At 41.3% G+C, this 18914-nt stretch overlaps 1 protein-coding gene across 9 annotated transcripts in view; it reads left to right on the top strand.

The window, feature by feature from the left end:
* Positions 1-18914, top strand: part of STAG1 (stromal antigen 1) — a 251543-nt gene that overhangs the window by 222676 nt on the left and 9953 nt on the right. For all 9 annotated transcript variants that reach the window (XR_003096470.1, XM_025216836.1, XM_025216838.1 and 6 more), the window contains 5 exons: positions 6489-6628; positions 8874-8975; positions 15776-15924; positions 17023-17151; positions 17574-17779. Coding sequence is in view for 8 of the 9 variants with exons in the window: in XM_025216836.1 (XP_025072621.1) it covers positions 6489-6628; positions 8874-8975; positions 15776-15924; positions 17023-17151; positions 17574-17779 (726 nt within the window). In the remaining variant the exon portion in view is untranslated. The remainder of the gene's footprint in view (positions 1-6488; positions 6629-8873; positions 8976-15775; positions 15925-17022; positions 17152-17573; positions 17780-18914) is intronic.

The raw sequence follows: 18914 nt of genomic DNA, 5'->3' as shown, positions 1-18914 counted from the left end.
GCCACGTGTGAATAATTTAGCACTAGCCAATCACGGGGAACGAATCTGCATACCGGTGGCGGGAACTCTTTTGCACTGTGCATTCCTCTTGCAACATGAGCAATGCACTTTGCAAAAGAAGCTGCAGAAAAGGAGGGAAACTCGTCCCTGCACCGGGGTTTCCTCTGCAACAGGAAACACTCCCGTGCAATGCTCTGCAACTTGACGGGGATAATTCTGGTGCCGAAGCACACACACACACAATCATGCCTTTTGGGTCATGACAGATTCTGTATACGCGAATTCACTTTTATGCGATGACCCTTTTAATACCAAAAATTCGTTATATGCAAGGTAAATTTGCTCTTATGCAATTGGCGTGGTGGAAACCTGCAATCAGCTACTCTGTGCAGTGCACTGTGGGAGTGATGCACACCAAAATATATAGTCTCCTGTGTGAATCTGTGCTCCTCACTCGTTGTCTTTGACACGTGTTTCTGTAGTTGCCATCCCCATTAGGATAATGCCCTGTGCTTGTGTATACTGTCTGCTGTTGGTGAGTACCAAAATTGTCTTGTAAAAGTGGTAGAAGTGGGTCTGGGTGTCAGTACAGTCGAGGTCTTTACAATATAACAAATAGGGATACATGCGAAGTGGGTTCCCTTTTTGTGAATTCGAGTTCGGCACCGTTTTCCAGGAACGCATGTACAGCATAAAGCAAGGGAAACCTGCATGAGCAAATGCTGGCTCAACGACAGAAGAGCAGTAAGCCACCTTTTTAATGAGTATTAGGAAAAAGTAGCGAGCATACAAGAACAATTGCATCTCAGAGGTGAGATTGGCCATTCTCACTTTATTCCTGCTCTAAGTCAAAGCGACTTGTACTTTGGAAAGGAAATCAAATAGTAAATGGTTCTTTAGCCATATAGAATTAAAAGAGAACAAGGAAAGAAAGAGTTATTAAACCATGAAAATGGCATAGCGATTAACAATTACCTATGTTTAGGCCAAAAATTAAATAAACACTTTGATTTTTAAGAACAATGATATTGAACCTTGCAAAAGGCAAGGTGGCTTTATGGAGATTATGGAATTATCACATCTGAGATACAAGAAACCCTTAAATAGCTTTCTCTGCTAATATTGGGGAACCAGATATTATTCATCCCAGAATCCTGAAAGATCTGGTGCATGAAGTTGTAGGTTCAGTAGCAAGGCTCTGTAATAAATCTGTCAAGTCAAGATGGGACTGTAGGAGACTAAAGGCTTTATAATAAATCTGTCTAGTCAGGAGGGGATTGGAGAAAAGCAAATTTAGGTCTCCTCTTTAAAATGGGGTGGGGAGATAAGGAGTGGTTCATGCAATTACAGGCCCATTGGAAGAGTAGCTCTTATTTTTTTTGTAGTAAAAAAAAATGAGTGAAATAAATTTTTGAAATGGGATGCCGCTAAATTCAGAAAAGTTATCGAGGGTTGCCTTGAGTCTAAAAAGTGTGAGAACCACCAACATAGACACTCAAACCTTAATCTCTCTTAAGCAACTTTCCCCACGCACCCGGAAGTTTGCACATTGATGAGATTGAAATGTGAAGCTACTGGGCTTGTCAGATCAAATCTCTTCCCTGATGCAAGTTGCCTAATACTTAAACCAGTGGTTTGCAGTCTTGTTAGGCTCAAACTGCACCCCACATTAGTCTCAAGGCACCCCTTGGAAAGTGCTGTCTTTTAGCTTTCACTCCTTTTTTGAGTACAGAAAAACAGAATATTTTTTCTGTTGCTGAAAATTTAGAAAAACCATAACAGGTCAGAATGGTTTTGATGCTATGGATTCCTATTCAAAATGTTTAGGTTTGTCTTGCAAACCATGTGTGGGTGTTTGAACACCCAACATGCTAATATTTCATGGCACTCATCTCATGGCATTCAGGTACAGTAGTGCTGGGGTTGATTTGCAGCATTTGAATGGAGGTGCCTGTTAAAACAATCTGCATTTGGTCCTCAACAAATAAACAGACTCTGTGGGGCTTTGGAAAAATATAAAATCTATTTCATGGCAAAGTTTCCCTTAAATAGCTTAGATTTCTCATCCAGTCCTGTCATAAGCTAGTTAATGTTCCTATTAGACCAATGGTAGGCAACCTTTTCAGGCTGCAGACCACAGCAACCCAGTTTGAATCAGACAGGGGAAAATGTGGGAGCTAGGATCCAGCTACTGCTGCCGCTTCTCCACATAGTAACATTGGAAGATTGCCTGCAGCTCGTGCTCTTCTCTCCAGTGGCACGGGCAAGTTTCTGCTGCCCCCACTGCCAAAGCCACAGGGCAGATCAAATAACTCTGCAGACTAGAACCGGTCTGTGGGCCATAGGTTGCCAGTCCCTGCATTAGACAGCTCCTTAGGGCCTCATTCTGGTATGAGAAAGGGCAGTCCTGCAGCAAGTCTCTGAAATTGTCTGTCAGAATCCATAGGGTTTCTGTATGCACCTCCATTTCCTGAGTCCCACAAGTATCAGTTTCATACTTCCACCACTGTCTGGGTCATAGAAGTTCTGAGGGAGCTTCCTAGAGCGGGACTCTGAAGGCACCATCAACAAAGACGAGGGGTTAACTTCTGTAACACAACTCCAGGCTACAGTATGCTGATCCTTCATGACCTCTCTTTTTCAGAGCTAACCTGCAACTAGCACTGGAAGTAGAGAACTCAGGGAATAGTTGCCCAGAACAGCTAGGGATAGAGGGATTTGTGCATCTCCCCGCCTTCACAGTTGCTTTCAGAATGTTTCATGGCTACGTGACTTTGCACATTGTGAATCCATAGAGGCAACATAGGCAAAAAGTAGGAGCTGTATACAATAAGTGATCACCCCACCATTTATATACCATCTATGTTATTTAAATGCAATGGAATTATTTCTATGAGAATGCTGCCAGCGTATCTAAAAGTGAATACTGTTATCAAAATCTGTATATAACTTTGCTTTTATGCTGAAGTTGTGGAATCCAGTTTCATTATCTCACATTCTGCTATTTTCCCATTTTAGTAATTTTTTTTTTTTCATTTGTAGTATAAGCACTTACATTGCTGTTTATGTCAGTGTTTCTCAGAGCCATGTAATATCTTCTATTCTTTATTGTTGTTTGGAGCGCTAGGGATGTCACAGCTAAAATTTGAAGCACATTGTTCTTTATGGTGCAGAACAATTCTACAGTAGGACAATATTTCTCATACTTATGTAAAAAGATAAAATAAGTCCAACCATATTAAAGCACCACCTACAGGCTATTATTTAATCAAGATAGTTAAACCAAAAGCTCACTTAGGTCTTGTCTAGAATGGGAATCTCAGGAAAATTAAGGCAAATGAATTAATTCTGTAAATCATATGGCTAGAAGGGACCTCAAGGGACATCTATGTGTTTAAACATAGATAAACATAAACAAACATTTAAAGTAAATGTTTGTGATTTACTTGTAGCCCTTGATTCCTTCCCAGCCCTTGATTCCTTCCTATTTTCCACTTTATACTAAAGTATTTGCTTTTTCTTGCCTATGTGAAGTTCCTTATACTATATTTTCTTGCCTACAACATGCCACAGAAAAACTATGCACTTTGTTTTTGAAAAACAGAACAAAAAAAACCATTTTTTCCAGAGTTGGGGCTGCATGGAGCAGGGGCAGTCTAATTGTCAGCTGACCTGCCCTCTCTTTCCTGCTTAACTAAAAGCTGAAACCCTGGCTGTTACTGAAGGCTAGTCTCCATGGTTGGCTCTGTGGTTTTGAAAAAAACAAGAGTCCTCAGGGCTGTGAAATAGAAGAGAGACCAGGAGCAGCTGGCAGACAGCAAAACTGCCTAAAGAAAGGTTAGCTTGATTAGTGGAATATTGAGACTGTTGAAAGAGGAGAGAGGATTATTAATACCTCGGGAGTGAAGAACAGTGAGCCATAAAGTCAACCGACTCCATGAGCTGCCTGAATAATAAAAGCCAACTGCTATGCACTGAAGAGCAGGCATCAAAGTAGGATGCTTCTACTTTGGGCAGAATATCAGTTTCCCCAATTCAGACATGCATCCCAATTTTAGAATGTGCACATTATGCCAGTATATATGGTATTTGTACTTGTTGAGTTTCATTTTTAATTTCATGGTGCCATTCTCCAGTTTGCTGAGACTGATGAGATTTTAATTCTGTCCTTTAGTGTTTGTTGTCATTAGTGTCATCTGAAAATGTGAACATCTCCACCTTTAAGTCTTTAATAAAGATGTTGAACAGCACTAGACCAGAACTAATCCCTGAGGGACCCAGTTCAATATTTTCTCCCAGTTTCATATTGATCCATTAGTTACAACTCATTGCCTGTCATCTTTCAAGCAACTCTGTATTCATTGTATGGTAATTTTTTCTAGTCCATGTTTCTCCAGCATACAACGCCTTGAAGAGACTTTTGGATGTTTATCTTGCTGGGATCCTGGGATCCCTGCTGACTTCCTGCCCATGGGGCAGGGGGCTGGACTCGATGATCTTCCAAGGTCCCTTCCAGCCCTAATGTCTATGAATCTATGTGATATGCACCATGTCAAAAGTCCTACTGATGTCAAGATACATAACTGCTGTATTCCCTTTGTCTTCAGTTATCCTGTCAAAGAAAGAAACTAGTTTGGCTTGACATGGTTTGTCTGTAACAAACAAATATTTCTTAAGAAATGGAACCTTAAAACCTACTGATTTGACATTCTTGTGTATTTTGCTGTTCATCTGCCTTGCTGTTTTTAGAATTATGAACTTCCTCAGTTCATGACCATCTCTACCCATTCTGCAATCACTGTTTTTTAACCAGTTCTTCCCTATTGATTAGAACCCATTCAAAAATAATTCCCTGGTTGATTCTTCAACTTTCTGGACCAGAAAGTTGTTCTTGTGCATTAGGAACTTGCTGGACATTTTGGGCTAAATTCTGTTTCACTTTGTGTCTATATGGCACATCTGCAGCTGCATAACTGCAGTTTATAGGAGTTATACATCATTTAAATTCTGTTTCTCCACTATAGCAAAATGGAATGACCCTGTGGGCAATAAAACAGAAGGAATGGGGCCTTCCCACAGCTCTGTAATGCCAGTTAGGGCATAGCTTCCCTTCCACACTGTGATTTGCAGTTCATCTTTCTTGCTCCCCCACACTCCTCAAATTGGTATGTAAGCATTGAAAATAAACGATGTAGGTAACCTATATTTTTTGCTCCGCATTGTCTTTAGCCTTATTGGAATTTCTACCCCCTTCTCCAGAATTCATCCAGTTCCCCATCCTTCATTCTTACTTTTTGATGTATCCTGTCCATTTTTGTCACCATCCCTCATGAAACCTACATTAAAGACCTCCTCGCCAGGTTTGCTGGTCACTATCTAGAGGTGCTGTTCATAAACTTCATCTCATGGAGCCCACTCATGCCCAGCAGTCTTCTATCATAGAATATCTTTCCATTGTCAAAGATGCCCAAGCCCCTCTTTTAGTAGTCATCTTCATAACTATGCATTTGGGTTCAGGGTGCACATTGATGTCTGTGCCTTGATCTTCACAAAGAGGGTCGATGAGAGTGGTATTAGTGCCCCTAACTCTAACACCTAATTATCCCTCTGCTTAGATGTTTGCTATCTTCTTTCATCTGTTCAGGTTCCCATCTGGCAGCCTCGGAAGCAAGCTGCCCATTTTTTTGGCCGTAATTAAATGAGTCTGATGACGAGTCTCAGCAACCTGTCTACCATGTTCTGAATTCAAGCTCCAGATGGGCACCATCACCCAGAGTCAGACCAACAGATTGGTTTCTCCCTCCCCGCTATGAAGGAGTCTGTGACCCCCATCCTTCTCCTTTTCTTGGGCATGGACCTTCCATTTTTAGGTTATAGGTTTCCTAACTTCCAGTCAGTGTTAGTGTTGCATGTTCCAGCTGAGATACTCTCTGTAGTAGCTCTGAGAAGAACCTGGAAGTTGGTTGCTCATCTCTGTGAGTTCAGTGTCTTACAGTTCACTTCTTCCTGGTTGTCAAAAACTGCCAATTCTCTTACTTATTTTTCAGCCTCACTTTTTCTCCTTGCTGTATCTGTAGCAAGAATTCTTTACTACTGTCCAGGAAGTCTTCCCTTTCTCTGCTGGCCACCAATTAGCATTCAGTGCACATGTCCTTGAGAAGCAAAACCTAGTATATCCCCTGCAGCTTATAGCAACCACTCTTGTAGCTGCACTCCTCTTTCTAAAGTTAACTCTTTAAAGGCCCATATGGATGTTCCTGTCCTAAAATGGCCAAAGGACGTTGTAACTTGATTCTTTTTAATTTCCCTGGGTGTCTCCATATAGACAGGGCTTTAGAGTCTTACTCTTCAACTTTAGTGTTGCCTAAAACTACCCTTGAGAGTTTTTCATTTTTAAATAATATAAGTTATTAAACAAACATGATCATGTTTTATGTTGCTTTAGAAAACCATAGATATTTGTTAACCATTTTGTTTACTGTATTTAGAGGGAGATGAAGAAGATGAAGCTAACAAAATAGAGGCTTTGCATAAGAGAAGGAACCTCCTGGCAGCATTTAGCAAACTTATTATATATGATATTGTGGACATGCATGCAGCAGCAGATATCTTCAAGCACTATATGAAGGTATGGTTCTGTGGGTTTTTTATACTCCTCCTGAATGAGCAAAGAAATTGTGGCTGGAAAAGACTTGAAACATTAGGTCATCCTCCTCTTCTGTCCACTAGACCAGAAGTTTCTTGTTGCACCTTCATGAGCACTTTTTCTGATCTGATTTTAATTTATTACTACAGTTTTCCCCTTTCAACTACCCCCAGTGCTGAGATGCATCAGTCTCTGGGCTTGAGCGTGCTGACCTTTAATAAGAAAAATAGTATATTGCAAGCAGTGGAAAGCATTGGCCCTGCAGTAGCCTGCATTATGCACGTATGCTTAGGTTTAAGAAAGAGGTTGTCCCTTTGAAACCCTGTTTGGGACCTGCACTAGGGAAGAGCTGTTACATCTAACTCTGAAGTGTAGGTCTCTGTCTCTGCAGAAGTTGCTATAAAATTACCCTTCATCATCCCTCAATTGCATGATGCTCTTATCACCATTTTTAACTTTACAATATGATCAGCACTGAACGCACCACAGTGTGAAGGCAGCTCCTGCCCTGAATTGTTTGCACTCTAGTACACAGAAAGAAAAGAAAAGAAAAGAAAAAAAAATCAAGTCACTCTGTGAAGCCCAGAACACATGATGGCTTACTGTGCTTGTGTTTGTTTTGCTCTTTTGTGCAAATTCTAGAAGCAAGAAAAAGGGATGATGATGTGAATAGAGCAGGTACTGACTTATTATGGTCAGATGATTGGTTTTGTAGGCTGGTCTGGACTTACCCTTCATTATAAGTGGAATGTGTTTTGAAATAGTTACATGATTCTTTGGTGATCCTTTACACTGATCTTCACTGGCTGCTCAACAATTTGCTGGCTCTGGCTCTCTAATCCCTGGTGAAACATTGTCCCTACCATATGCCAATATGATATATTACTGGGCCTATCTGATCATGTTCCCCACTATCTGAAAGCTTCTCCGACAACCTTGGTTTCCCATTTTCCGTTGCATTAAATACAATTTGTAGGTACCACCTAGATAAAGCTCTGGTAGAATCTGCCCCTCCTTCTATATCATCCCTTTTCAAGTGTTATATTGAGTCCATTGACTGCCAACGTTCCCAGGCCTGTCTACCTGACCGTCAGGTTTTTATGTAGCCACCTCTGTTCCTTTTTCCACCTGGCCCTTCTGTGCATAATAAGACATCCCAAAGCTAATCCACAAGGCCTCTGGGCTGTCCACGTATAGGTCCCTGGTAAAGACCAATTCCCATGATTCTGTTTTTAGTGAATCAAGATGATTCATTTAAACTGTATATATTTTGTCTAGTTTTCCTCCTACTGTCAATTCTCAGTTTGTGGGTAGTTCTTCCTTGGGTTAAGAGCTTCCCTACTCGGGGACAAATGAACAAATTATGTTAAACTAACAGGGAATGAGGATTTACTGCCCATCTGCTGCTCTTCAGGAACTTCCTGGGCTTATTCTTACTCCACAGTAAGTGAAAGTTTAACCAAGGTCATGTACCCATCAGTAAAAATTGCTATGCACAGTAAGACCGCTTCCCTTCAAATTCTCTCTAATTTGTGCACCTGTCCATAGTCTGAGTGTTTGGAAAGCACCTGCCACATACAATGGATGGTACTGTAAATAAATGATTGGTAATAATCAGAGAAGAATAGTGCAGATCTCCCATCAACTATTTGTTGGCACTTATCTATAGCTAAAGGGCTCTTGTCATCTGTTCCTTCCATTATTTACAATAGAAAATAATCTCTACTGTTTTATAGATACTACTGTTTCATTTATCCATGTCTGTAATCAATTTTGAACTGTTAGTAGCATCAAGTTTTAATGGGATCAATGGTATTTTTAGTTTTCTAAGAAAAGGGTGGGGTCTTTCAGAAAAGAACATTGCTAAATTGAAAACATTACAGGAAATATACTCACTAGTCACCTTCACCAAAAACTACCTTATCTTCATAAGAAGAAATAATTTGGGTATGCCATTTCATTCTGTTTGTTTTAAAAGCTAGTGACAGTTAAAGGCAGTTGTAGATTTAATTACTGAATCCAGCTACTAACCTATCTCCCTTTAGGTACTGGGACTTTGACACCTGGCATGTGGAGCAAGTATGGTTTGCAGATACGGCTTGTTTGAACTACTGCCTTCTCAAAAATAAGAATTACAAATGAACATTTCTATTAGGAAAATCATTAGTTATGCAAAGGAAATGGAATTCTATCTTTAAAAGTGTGGTTTTCTTCTCTTTTCTCTTAGTACTACAATGACTATGGAGATATCATTAAGGAAACACTGAGTAAAACAAGGCAAATCGATAAAATCCAGTGTGCAAAGACACTAATTCTCAGTTTGCAACAGGTAAGGAATTTGTGTGATGATTATATTCTCATTCCAAAAACTTCTGCACAAGGCTTTCTCCAGTACCCTCTACTCCCAATAAAAGTCCAGTCCTTTTTTTAAAGGAAAAGTATGAACAGTAATTATTAGGCTGTGTCCAACTAGTAACTCATTTTAAGCTAGAGAATTTTGGATGGTCTTTCCCCTTTTCACATCTGCTGCATCTGCTCCATGGTTTTCCTAAATATTTACTTAGCAGTGAACTTTAAGTTTCTGCTTATCACAGTTTTGCCCTTACACTATTGCAAAACATGTTTGCAGCTTTTAAGTCACTTTACTGGCTCTTCTGTAAATCCTTTCTAATCTTAGTAGAGTTTCTTATTACTAAGTTAGTATCTTTTTTAAGTTTGGGAGCCAGAACTGGATAGTATTCTGGTTATGTTCTCTTCAGTGTTGTAAAGAGAGGTAATACCACCTCCCTACTCCTTGATATTACCATAGGGATGCATTCTAGCATTGGGTTTTGCCTTTTAGCTGTCTCCTTGCTCTGGGAGCTCATGCCCAATTGGTTATGTATCATGACTCCTAAGAATATGGACAAAGGTACTTTTTAGCTAATGTAAAAGAAGAGGGGGAGCTAGCTAACCATTACATCTGCATGTTTCCATAGTAATGCTTGTTAGCTAAATTGCCCTACCTTTTAACCCCAAATAAAGAAGGGTTAAAATTGGAGCAGTTTTGCTATACTTGTATTGCTAGAGAATCATGCAAGTGTAACAGTTGCATTGTACTCTTTACTAAGCAAAAGCATGATCCAGTGGCATGAAGTTGAATTTAGACCAATTAAGACTGGAAGTGAAAACATTTTTATCAAGTTAATTAAAAACTGGAAGAATTGATCAAGGAATGTGGTGGAATCTCCATCACTAATATCATTAAATTAGTATTTTGTATCTTTCTAAAGATAGCCCAGCCATATATTATACGACTTGATGCTGTAATTAGAGGAGGTCAGACTACATGATCGTAATAATCGATTCTGGCATTAAACACTTGGAAGCCTGACTTTTGCACCTCCTGTTGAACCTTCTGGTTTTGGCATATGCTGTATTCTTTTTCAAATGCACTCTTTTATACTGTGCCATGATATTCATTCTTAATATTTTCAAGACTTATTTTCTTGACTTCCTTTCACATTATTGCAAAATGTCTACTCCAACCCGCAGAGAAGTCAGGGGGAGTAAAATCAAACCATGGATGTTCTTACTTACTTTTAACCAAGTTTGCTTTTGGAAAATCTGATATTTCTGTACAGTTCTCCCACAAGAACATACATTTTAGTAAGCTGAGTTCAAGTAGCTCCCAGCCACAAGAGCCAACCTCTCTTGTTATTTTTATTATTTCCAAGCAGATCCCCCCTGCTGACAAAAAGCAAATAAGAATGTTTTACTTCCTCTATATTATCTGCAGTATGTTCATGAAATTGTAAGTTGTGTTCTCTGTGATGTAATAACAATATCTATATTGAGCTCTGCAAAGATTTTATGATCCAACATATAAAATGCTACTTAAGATTGCAGCCAATTACAGTATCCTTTGGTTTCAAACTCGGCTTTGATTTGTTCAGAAATTCTCCTCCTATAGCATCATGTGCTGTATTTACTGCATTTCTCATTTAGTGTATCATTTGTATGTGTTTTATGCCTGCTTCTTTATCACCAAATTCTAAATCACTTTGTTTTGTTTTTTTAAACATTTGTGTCAATTGTTAAAGGAAATACCTAGGCAATGCTGAGTAAATTCCGGTAATCTCTCCTAGACATTTAAAACATCTGGCATATTATTAGATGTAAACAAGCTGTATAGATTGGAGCTAAACATTTCATATGTGAAAAAAATCCTGTTTTTCAACCCTGTCTCATCCTGTTTAGAATCCCATCCTGTTTAAATTTTCCCTTAGCGATGGTGCTGGTTCTGGATGTGCACTCAGAAAACTTGTGGGCAAGATAAACAAGGCAGGTCTTGCCAATACAGAGGAGGATTGGATTATTTATTACATAGGCAGAATTACCTTGTGGAGTGGCGCAGTAGACATAGTATGAATTAAACTATGGGATGTACAAGAGGGATTAATACCAAGAACTCTTGCCATAAGACTGAGCTAATAGATTGGAGGAAACAACAAGTAGGATGTGGATGTACTGGCTGATTACTGGCAGCAGTAGCCTCCAGACCGGTGGAGGAAGCAGTGCCCATGCAGGAACCCAGGGGCTGCAAATCAGCCCCTGCAAGCCACCAGTTGGAAGCCCTGATATGCACCAACACCTGCTTACAGTGCCCCTCTGCTGTCTACATTAGACAGGTGGGGCAATTCCTGCATGTCAGAATGAATGAGCATTGATCTGAGGTCAATTCCAGAAATACACACAAGCCCATGGGAGAACACTTTAAATGACCCTGGATGTTTCATCACTGACCTCAGAGTAGTTGTTGTTAAACAACAAAACTTTAAAAACTAGCTTTAACATGAAACTATGGAGCAAAAAATAATCCATGATCTAGATTGTGTTTTGTTGTTATGTGGATATATGTGGTATGATGTGGGTTCTTATCCCATTCCTGGACTAGCTTTTACAATCCCTATTTCTTTCAATGGGTTAATTGACTTTTCATCCCTATTGATCTCTTCAACTCGCCTTCATCTCTCAGCAGTGCCCTCTTCCCCGTTTGCATTTAAATTCTCTTCTGTTTATAACCCATGCTTTCTGCGCGTCCAAGCATCTGATGACGTAGGCTGTTGCTGATGAAAGTTTATGCCACTCTTAATCAGTTAGTCTCTAAGGTGTCACCCTGTCCTGCCTTCTGCCTACATTAAAAACAGATTAATTTAAACTAGAACAGGCACAAAGGAGCACTACTAGGATGATCAAGGGAAGGTAGAACTCATAAGAGGATATTAAACTTACAAAATGATATTAAAAGCGCTTGGCCATTTAGCTTATCAGACTGAAAGTTGGAAGGGAATAGGATTATTTTCTATAAATACATTATCGGAGAGGAAGGAGTAATACCGAAGTTAAAAAGAAGTATCAGCATAGGATCAAATGCCTGACAAATCATCACTGTACCGTGTCACAGTCCCAGGAACAGCTGTGATGCCCCCTAGTGTCTCTGCAGCCACGCTCTGCTCCACACCTGGGATGCCTTCCCTTCTCACCCACCACACCTGGATGGAAATATAATAAATAGGGAGGCTGCCCATGGGCCTTCACATGCCCCCAGTTTAACTGGACCCCACTGGCCTCTGCTGTGCCCAGGTCCCTCGCCAGGCCTCTCTGGTTGACTGTGTCCTGCAGGGCACCTGCAACCTTAAGGGCTAATCGTGTGGCTGTAGTTGTCCCCTACACCCCAAGCCTCATGGGTGTTACAGTAATGATGTTCTCCTGTTGGCACTTCAGCCTCCTCCCCTTTACTCTACCTAGGCCTTCTAGCCTGGGCTCACTGTATCAGGCCTGGCTTTGAGGCACTAGCTCTCATTTGGCCTTTTCAGGTACCAGGCCCCTGCCTGGTTGTGCCCCTCTTCAGGACCTGGCCCCTGCCTCGCTCTGTGGCCTTGCACTATGCCTGCTCCAAGCTCAATAGTCATTTAGGCCTTGACCCTGCCCCTGGGAGGGCTCAAAACAGTCTTAGGCCCCTCAGGCACTAATGGGATCTCCATACGCTGTCCCTTACTGTCCCAACCCAAACCACCTGTTTAAACTGTAACAAACACTGAGCCCCTGGGCTGCAACATAAACATAAAGGGAAGCAGCCCTCTGCAAACCTTCCCTCGCCCCTTGTGCTGGCATACCTCCTTATGAGCGCCCCAGGCCTCGGTGTCCCTACAGGCAGGAAAGCAGTCAGTTTGGCATCCCTGGGTAGTTCTCCTGGGCAGGAGCTCTAAACCCTACAGTTGGCAGGGCTAGACTGGCTTGCCAGCCGAAGCCTCCAGCTTAAATGCTCCCAGGGCTCTGCCCACTTCCAGGCTGCCTGCAGGTGCCTGCTAATTGCCTGCTTTGCCCTGTTGCCCTGGCAACTGGCTGCTGCTGCACTCTGCCTAGCCTGCAGTGCTCCCTGGCTGGGCTACTTTTTTCTTAAAGGAAAAAGGAGCCCCAGGCTCTGTTAGTCACAAGCAAATTCAGTTTCAAAATTAAGTTTCTAATGATTAGAGAAGTGAAGTTTTGGAATTGTTTTCCAAGCAAAGTAAGGGAGGCAAGGAACCTGAATTACTTCAAGATAGGAGTCAGTACGGTTGTAGAAAGGATAGTAGAATAGAATAGGGGAGTTCTGGGAGTACTTATCAATGCTTGTGATGTGTGAATTCAAGTATTTAGTATTCTCATGATGGATTTGAAAAGAAACAGTGGTAATCCTGTGCTTCAAGGCTTCTCCCAGTCCCTCCAAGAGCCAAGATGATTTTTTCCCCCATGAATTCTTTATTTGACTTCTGGTGTGTGTAGGGATGGGAGTCTGATGTTGGCTACAACTAGAAGTGAGAGTTTGAGTGCAGTGTGCTGGTGCTCCTACCAGACCTTACAAACCTGTTCAGTGCCTGACTGGAAGGGCTTGCTCATATGATCAGGATCAAACCAATCCCTAGACTTGGAGTCAGGAAGGGATTTTTCTGCAGTGTCAGATTGGCAAAGAATGAGGGTTTTTGTCTTCCTCTAGCACAGAACAATAGTCTTTTTGATAGGGTCATCTCAGTATCTATTAACCTAATAGATACTCATCATCACAGTGACAAGGCATTGATGGCACCTTTGTCTTCCCTGCTGTTTACTTGTGGCCTATTGTAGGGTCTTTTAATAGAACGCCTGTGGCTGTGGTGTGTCAGAGGAGTTGGAGTGGATGATTTCTTGTACCCTTTGAACAAATAGTTGCTTATAAAGGACTGGATGCAATGTCTCAAAAATTCTCTTCCTGTCCTATGATCCCCCAAGTCACACTTACCATCATGTAGCATCTTATGTCTGATACAGCTCACTTGCTTATCTGGAAATTATGTACATGCAAGAGTCTCCTCTTCTCCTAGAAGCCATTCCAGTGCTCCTGGAATGCAAAGATCTTTTCTTCAGCTCATTAGATTGCCATAGAGTTTGCTTCCAGTATCTATCTTATCATTTCTCTCAAACATTTTTTTCACTGCCCTTAACATTAACCCCCCTGTGCCAGTCTGTTTGGGAGGAAAATTATTTCTACCTCTGTCCTGAGAGAAGCGGTGTGATAGCAAATGCTGTCTTCTGCACCGTGAGGCATTTCACTCTTTGTGTCATTCATGTTATCAAGTCAGGAGAGGGGAAAGGGGTGTAAAGACGCACAGACACTCACCAGGACTAGTCAGTGATCTGTGGTTCTCTTCCACAAAACTCAAATAGCCCCTAAGGATTTTCACTCGCCATGGGGGCAGGAAACACTGGGCAACTATTTACCTTCAGACAGGGAGGCAAGGACTTGGAAAGCAGCTTAAGCCACTAGTGCAGGCAGAGTGCACACTGAGGCAGCCTCTTTTTCTTAATTCATTCTTGCCACCCCTTAAAGGTGAGGAAGTTGGGTCATGCATCTCCAAGGGAATGCCCTAGGTCATCTGGTGTGACCCCTTATATCTTAGGTCATCATACTCACCCAGTTGCCCAAAAATATAAATATACAGGTAAATCCCATCTTTAAGAAAGATAGAAAAGTATTGTTTTAAATACGTCAACAGATGGAAAATCCACCAGTGCTCTTGGTAGTTTGTTCCAGTGCTTAATTAATCCTCATCGTTAAAAATGCATGCCTCATTTTTTATTTGTCAGCTTCACCTTCGAGCCATTCATTTTTTCTGTGCCTTTCTCCACTAAATTAAAGAGCCCTTTAGCATCTGGAATTTTTCCCTGAAACGTACTTGTACATTGTAACCAAGTCACTGTTCAACACTTTTTTTTATAAGATAAAGAGATCAAGCTACTTAAGGCTCCCTTTAAGACATTTTTTGCAGCCTCAAATCATTTTTATGGCTCTTCCTTCTCCTCCAGGTTTCCACCATCATTTTGAAAATGTAAGCACCTGAACTGAACACATTATTTTGATGTTGGTCCCTGTAATGCCATTTCACATGTAAAATCACTTCCATATTCCTATTCATTACTTCTGTCTTTAAAAAGATCACATTAACCCTTCTTGCTGTAGCATTACATGTTGACTTGCTTGTCCTCTGAGCCATAAGTCATTTGGAGTCACAGGTTTCCAGATTACAGTCCTGCATTCTGTAGCTACAGCTTGCTTTCCTTGTTCCATTTGCATTTTGCTATATTAAAACACATTTTGTTTGAATTGGTGCCACTTGCCAAGTAATTCAGATAACCCCTTGTGACTGCCCTGTCCTCATCTGTATTAACTGTTCTGTCAATGTTTATGTTATTGCAGATGTTATTAGCTGGGATTTTATATTCTTCTTCTGCAGAATGTCATGAAAAACGTTTCCATTTGATGGTGATTTCTTGAAATATAGATCCTCTGCCATTTATATTGCTCATTTAAACCACTTAATACAGAAGTGTGCATGAATTAGAAGTTGTGCTGAGAGTATAAGCTTTCCACTGTGTTTCTTAATTCAGGAATTGCTAATATAGGGTCTAATCCAAAATGCATTTAACGTAGGGTCTCCTCCAAAATCCCTTTGACTTTAGTTGACTTTGGACAAGGCCATACACCAGGTAAAATCAGCTTTGGGTAAAGAAAAACTCCTGTAAAACATGCTTTCTATCTTATACGTTTTAACAGTTCAATTCTTTCTCCAGCTGTTTAATGAGCTTGTTCAGGAACAAGGTCCCAATTTGGACAGGACATCTGCCCATGTCAGCGGGATTAAAGAACTGGCCCGCAGGTTTGCCCTCACCTTTGGCTTGGATCAAATCAAGACAAGAGAGGCCGTGGCCACGCTACACAAGTGAGTGGTGGTAAATACTGTAAGTTTATATATGCACTTAAACCAGAAGTTTCTCCCACCCAAAGGTACATAATCCCACTTGGATTACATAGCCCACAATGATGGGCCGATGGCAGGGGAATCAGCAGCATGCAGGTCACGATCGCACTGGCAGCAGCTTGACAGCAAGGCAAACTGCTACAAAACATGCCAAGTCTGAATTCAGGTGCCTGAACTGAGAGCAAGGAGACTCTCCTGTCTTCTCCAGTAACCACACTGCTGGGCCCAGGCAACTTGCTGTAAGAAGTTCCCTGAGTTATATGTTTTGGAAGAAAAACCTAAACTAACAGCATTGGAGAGAGGGAATAAGCTGGGAAAAAGAGCCTAGCAAGACTAGGGGCAGAAACTGGAATTAGAGCCAGGGAGAGGGAAACTGGGATTATGAGTTGTGAGGAACACTGGGATTATTTGGGCTAGTGATTTGGCAGCTCTATGCAAAATCTACATCTGGGAGCCAATAGGGCTGGGGAGTCTGAAAAGTTGACAGGATACCAGATTGGTGGTTGAGAAGCACATTGAATGAGAAGCCAGGCGGTCATGAACTAAGGGTGGCTGGGCAAGGAGATACCAGGATTTGGCATCTGAAGAGATGAGACTAGGATTTGCTGGAAAAGGAGAATAGGACTAGGGTAAGGAGCCAGTGGTAAATAAAAAACAGAACTATGACATGGACAGATTGGAGAAAACAGTGCAGAAGGGGTCAAATCAGGAAAGAAATGGGATAGGGTCATCACCCACTAGAGAACATACCTGTCCAGAGCCTAAAATGCAGCCAAAGACCCATGAGTCTCACCATTCCTTTGCTCTCAGAAGATATCCCTGAAACCTACTAGTAAAGCTTTCTTTCCCTTTTAGTGCCTGCCAACATAAACTACTGCAACCTACTACTGCTGTCGGTTCCACCATTAGCTCACATGGCAGCAGTCTGTGTTACGGACCAAAAGGGTCCAACCTAGCTGAACCATGTGGCTGTCAATAAGAGGCCACGGGTGAAATTGGTGTAAGTTTTTCTCAGTTTGTCAGAGACCTAATAACATATTTCATGTGTCTTTACCCCAGGGATGGTATAGAATTTGCCTTCAAGTACCAGAATCAGAAAGGACAAGACTATCCACCTCCTAATCTTGCTTTCCTTGAGGTCCTTAGTGAATTTTCTTCTAAACTCCTGCGGCAGGACAAAAAGACTGTGTAAGTGATACCCTCATTTCCCTGCTTACAGGCTTTGCTAAACTGTGTCATTCATCATTTTAGCGAGTGTTTAAGATGTCTGCCTCAAGGATTTTGCAGTACTGTTACTTCAGCTATCTGCATGCCCTTAACCCTCTGTATATGCATAGTTCCAGTGAAGTCGGTGGCCTCTACTTGCATGCTTAAAAGCTAATCAACGGATATATTGGCAGGATGAGTGCTGTAATGCCATTCTGCTTTAAGAATTAACAGTAGTTCATTTTTGCAAGTTATTCTTTATGCAGGTATTCAATGGAAAATCTAATATTTTCTTTTATGGTAACAAAAAAAGTTGATGGACACAGGAGGGCCTTGTACAGGTTGATCAGAGGAGAAAAAGCACAGAAACAAGCTTCTCTATTCACTGCCTTTTATTTTCACAGTCACTCCTACTTGGAGAAGTTCCTGACCGAACAGATGATGGAAAGGAGGGAAGATGTATGGCTCCCACTAATTTCCTATAGAAATTCACTGGTTACTGGTGGCGAAGATGACAGGATGTCTGTGAACAGCGGAAGTAGTAGCAGCAAAGCCTCCTCAGTGAGGAATAAGAAAGGCCGACCTCCACTTCACAAAAAACGGGTAGAGGGTACGTATGGTTTTATATTATGGGGTGTGGGTGCTAGTCTTCTTTAGCATGTGTTTATAAATCTCTTAAAAGCTCATTTTCTTCCATTAGATTCTTATGGCTTATTAGTTAACACAAGTATATAAGTACATGCTTCATGGAGAAGACTTGTTTAATATATCCTTAGAACTTCATTTTTCATTCTAGAATTTCCTATACATGTATATATTTGCCTGCCCTTGGGACCACACACTGAGATTTGTCATTCCAAAAGCATTTAGAAACAGTTACTACAAAACTGGAGGCAAGAAGTTAATAGGGAGGTACTTATTAACACCTCACTTAGTAGAAACTAGCCCTTCGCCTGTATTGAGCCATGTCTGAAATATGCATCAGCCTTGTGCAGGGCCACTGAGAACAACATTGTCCTTTGGGACCACAGATAGTCTTCAGAAAGGATCCAAATTGTCATGCCCTATGGCACACTGAGTCACTTCTACACCACTCACTTCTCTCCCAGTTAAAGACTCCCAGAAACAGAGAAGGCAGGTGGGAAATTTCAAGTAACAGCTTCTGGTAAGTAACCAGATCTCCTTCTGAGCAGTGTTGGCAGAACTGCTTTCACAAATTGGGCATCACACTAGAGACACTCAAGAGCATTTTAAGTGCTGGTATAAGAAGGCGAATTACTTAGCTGAAGCATAATTGTAGAACTTTCATTTCAAGAGCTTGCTTTGTGAGATCTTATCCTTTTTCTTTTGGTTGTGTCTAGCATCCAGAGCCTACTGTTGCATTGGCTTGGGCCCTGGGAAGCATGGTGTTCCTCATGCCTGCAGCCTCTCTTGAAGAAAGACCATCTATGGAGTCACATAGAGCAGTCCCCCTGAGGGCTTTGTATCTCCATATTAGAAGCTTCAGCTGGATGAAGTAGTACATTCAGAGCCAGAGCAGGCTGCTTTTTGGCTCTCCTGCTTAGGAGACGTGGCTGTTTTCCTCTGTAGCTGTAATTTCATTGGTTTCCTTTTTAGTCTGAGGTAGAGAGAACTGCAGTAGTATAGTCTGGAGGTGACACATGCCTGGCACTGCAGCAACCAAGTCTTCATCCAAAAGGAACAAACAGAATATTTTTGCCAGTCAGAGACAAAGTGGCAAAACT

The sequence above is a fragment of the Alligator sinensis genome, unplaced genomic scaffold (assembly GCF_000455745.1).
Source record: "Alligator sinensis unplaced genomic scaffold, ASM45574v1 scaffold1264_1, whole genome shotgun sequence".
Taxonomy (NCBI): Eukaryota; Metazoa; Chordata; order Crocodylia; family Alligatoridae; genus Alligator; species Alligator sinensis.
This window is presented reverse-complemented; position numbering and strand designations above follow the sequence as displayed.